Genomic DNA, 2535 nt, shown 5'->3' on the forward strand with positions numbered 1-2535 from the left:
TCAATAGCAGAGGTAGCTCCTCGAAGGCGGCTCTCGTAAGTACTCACATTGTAACGTATGACCTTACCATAAGACCCCCTGCCCAAGATCAAGACCAGATATGCTATCGTCACAGTAATGTTTAAGAACCCGTCCCCTTCGACCCACTTTGCGTTGTTGACAATTCTTGTCTTCTGCTCTGTTTCTTTCTGTTGGAGTGTTCATTCATCCTACATCCTTGTTTTGGTTGGGTAACCGGAAAACGGGGTTTTAGGGTAAAGTTTACTAAAACCCCTTTACCGGTTTCCCGTAACCGTGCGTGTGTGTGTGTGTGTGCGTGCGTGTGTGTGTGTGTGTGTGTGTGCGTGTGTGTGAGTGCGCACGCATGAACCATGCCTGCTTGGCTCCCTGACTGTCTGCTTGATTGCTTGATTGGTTGCAGCTACTCCTCGTCCTCCTCATCCTCCTCCTCATCCTCCTTGTGTTGGCTCTCCTTGAAATAGTAGCCCTCCTGCAGGGATGGAAGGAAGGGGTGGGTGGGTGACATGGAGTCATCAAGCAACGAAGCAGGTCAGGTACAATGATGACGAAGTCCTGACGCGCCTTTCTCATGACACTGGTGCACCGCCATCAACACACACCCACATATCTTCACACGGGCAGACAGACAGACAGACACACACACACACACACACACACACAGACACACACAGACATACACACACACACACACAGACACACACACACACACATTCACACGCACCGCTGCTCGCCAGCTGCCAAAGTCTGTGGGGTAGGGGAACGCGCACACCTCCTTCTGCCCAGCGATGGGGCGCCCAAACGTGTGCTGAGCAAGAAGAATTCAAACAACGGGAACAGAGAAACAACACGCTGCTGATGTGAGATTCTGCAATCATTTCAAGGGGCTGTGATGCACAAGCGGCTGCCTACCATCAAACTACAGCCAACGAAATAGCACCCGAAACACCCCCCCCCCCACAGACACACGACACGACACCTTGTTGGTGTGGTGGAGGTAGTATCCCGTGACATCGTGCTTGAACTTGACGGCGGCGTCGCGCAGCCACACATCCCCGCGGCTGCACTCCACGCTCCAGTTGTCTCCTTGATGGAAGGTGTGGGGGAATGGGATGATGATGATGATGACGATTATGTGTGTGCATAAGTGTGTGTGTGTGAGAGAGAGAGAGAGAGTATGTGTGTGTGTGTGTGTGCGTAAGTGTGTGTGTGCGTGTGCGTGTGCGTGTGAGTGAGTGAGTGTGCGAGAGTATGTGAGCGTGTATGTGTAAGTGAGTGTGCGTGTGTGGCGGTGTGTGTGATCTGAGTCAACTTTAACCTCAAACATAAAGCAGACACACGACAATACAACCGTGTAAACTATCAGCAATACCTTCATCATCGTTTTCCTTTGGGCCGAGTGCAGACACTTCTTGGTTGTGCGACAATGGTGATACAAATCCACTAGAAGGGGCGAACAGGCACCACCACACACAAGCGCAAAGAAGCGATCAAATAAGAATCAAGCGAAAATCATGAGTGCAGCAGCATGTTGTGCGCATGCCAGGACAAAGCAGCAGTGTGGACGACCTGATGTCATAATCAAACAAGGCACCGCACTCACGCGTGGGAATGGAGATACTTGTTGGTGTTGACGTGAAGCAGCCGGATGCTACTGCCACACTTGATCGGCTCCCTGCGCAAGGAGCCACACGAAGCACACGCAAAAAGGAAAATAAGGTTGCAAAAGGGAACGTGAGCAGTGGGAGCACGTACCTGGACCACGCAATGAACAACCACACACACACACACACACACACACACATACGCACACATACGCACACACACATGCAACTGCATGTCACTGCATGCATGCACGTTTCCCAAGCGCACATCACGACAACAAAACACGCCACAAACGCATACACGCGTACACATGCTCTCATGCAAACACAAAAACACACAAAAGCCACACATAAACACAACTCACGCGCATCGCACTCACCCTACAGTGCAGTCTTGTCCGACGGGTCCTGTGACTTGCCAGAAGCTGTTGCTATCGGTTTCATCCTTCACTGCTGTCACAGACTGTTGTCCAGATCCGCCACCGCGAGTCCCGTACGCAATTCCATGGCTGTGCAGCCTGTACTTGGAGTGCACATGCTGCAGCTTCAGTGCGCTCCCACACACGACCGCATCAAACCCTGTGTAGGTGTGTGTGTATGTGTGTGTATATGTGCGTGAGTGTTAGCGTGCGTGCGTGCGCATTGTGGGGTGAGATGCACGCGTTGGTATTGTGTGTCGGACACGTGCCACGCATACAAACAATGACAATGAAATCAAGCGTGCGGCTGCAGGCACCACGCTGTCATCGCCATGCAGCCCCCTCTCTCACTCACGCACACACACACACACACACACACACACACACACACCACCCACACACACACACACACACACACACACACACACACACACACACACACACACACACACACACACACACACACACACACACACACACACACACACACACAC

General features: G+C 52.1%; 1 protein-coding gene across 1 annotated transcript in view; it reads right to left on the reverse strand.

The window, feature by feature from the left end:
- Positions 1 to 293: 293 nt before the first annotated feature.
- The window catches only part of PTSG_09064 (uncharacterized protein), a gene marked incomplete at its 5' end in the record, with an annotated part of 3504 nt that continues 1262 nt past the window's right edge, over positions 294 to 2535 (reverse strand). The window contains 6 exons of the mRNA XM_004989806.1: positions 294 to 490; positions 743 to 826; positions 998 to 1104; positions 1391 to 1461; positions 1622 to 1693; positions 2003 to 2201. Coding sequence (XP_004989863.1) covers positions 422 to 490; positions 743 to 826; positions 998 to 1104; positions 1391 to 1461; positions 1622 to 1693; positions 2003 to 2201 — 602 coding nt within the window. The 3' untranslated portion in view covers positions 294 to 421. The remainder of the gene's footprint in view (positions 491 to 742; positions 827 to 997; positions 1105 to 1390; positions 1462 to 1621; positions 1694 to 2002; positions 2202 to 2535) is intronic.

Source organism: Salpingoeca rosetta (assembly GCF_000188695.1).
Source record: "Salpingoeca rosetta unplaced genomic scaffold supercont1.27, whole genome shotgun sequence".
Lineage (NCBI taxonomy): Eukaryota > Choanoflagellata > Craspedida > Salpingoecidae > Salpingoeca > Salpingoeca rosetta.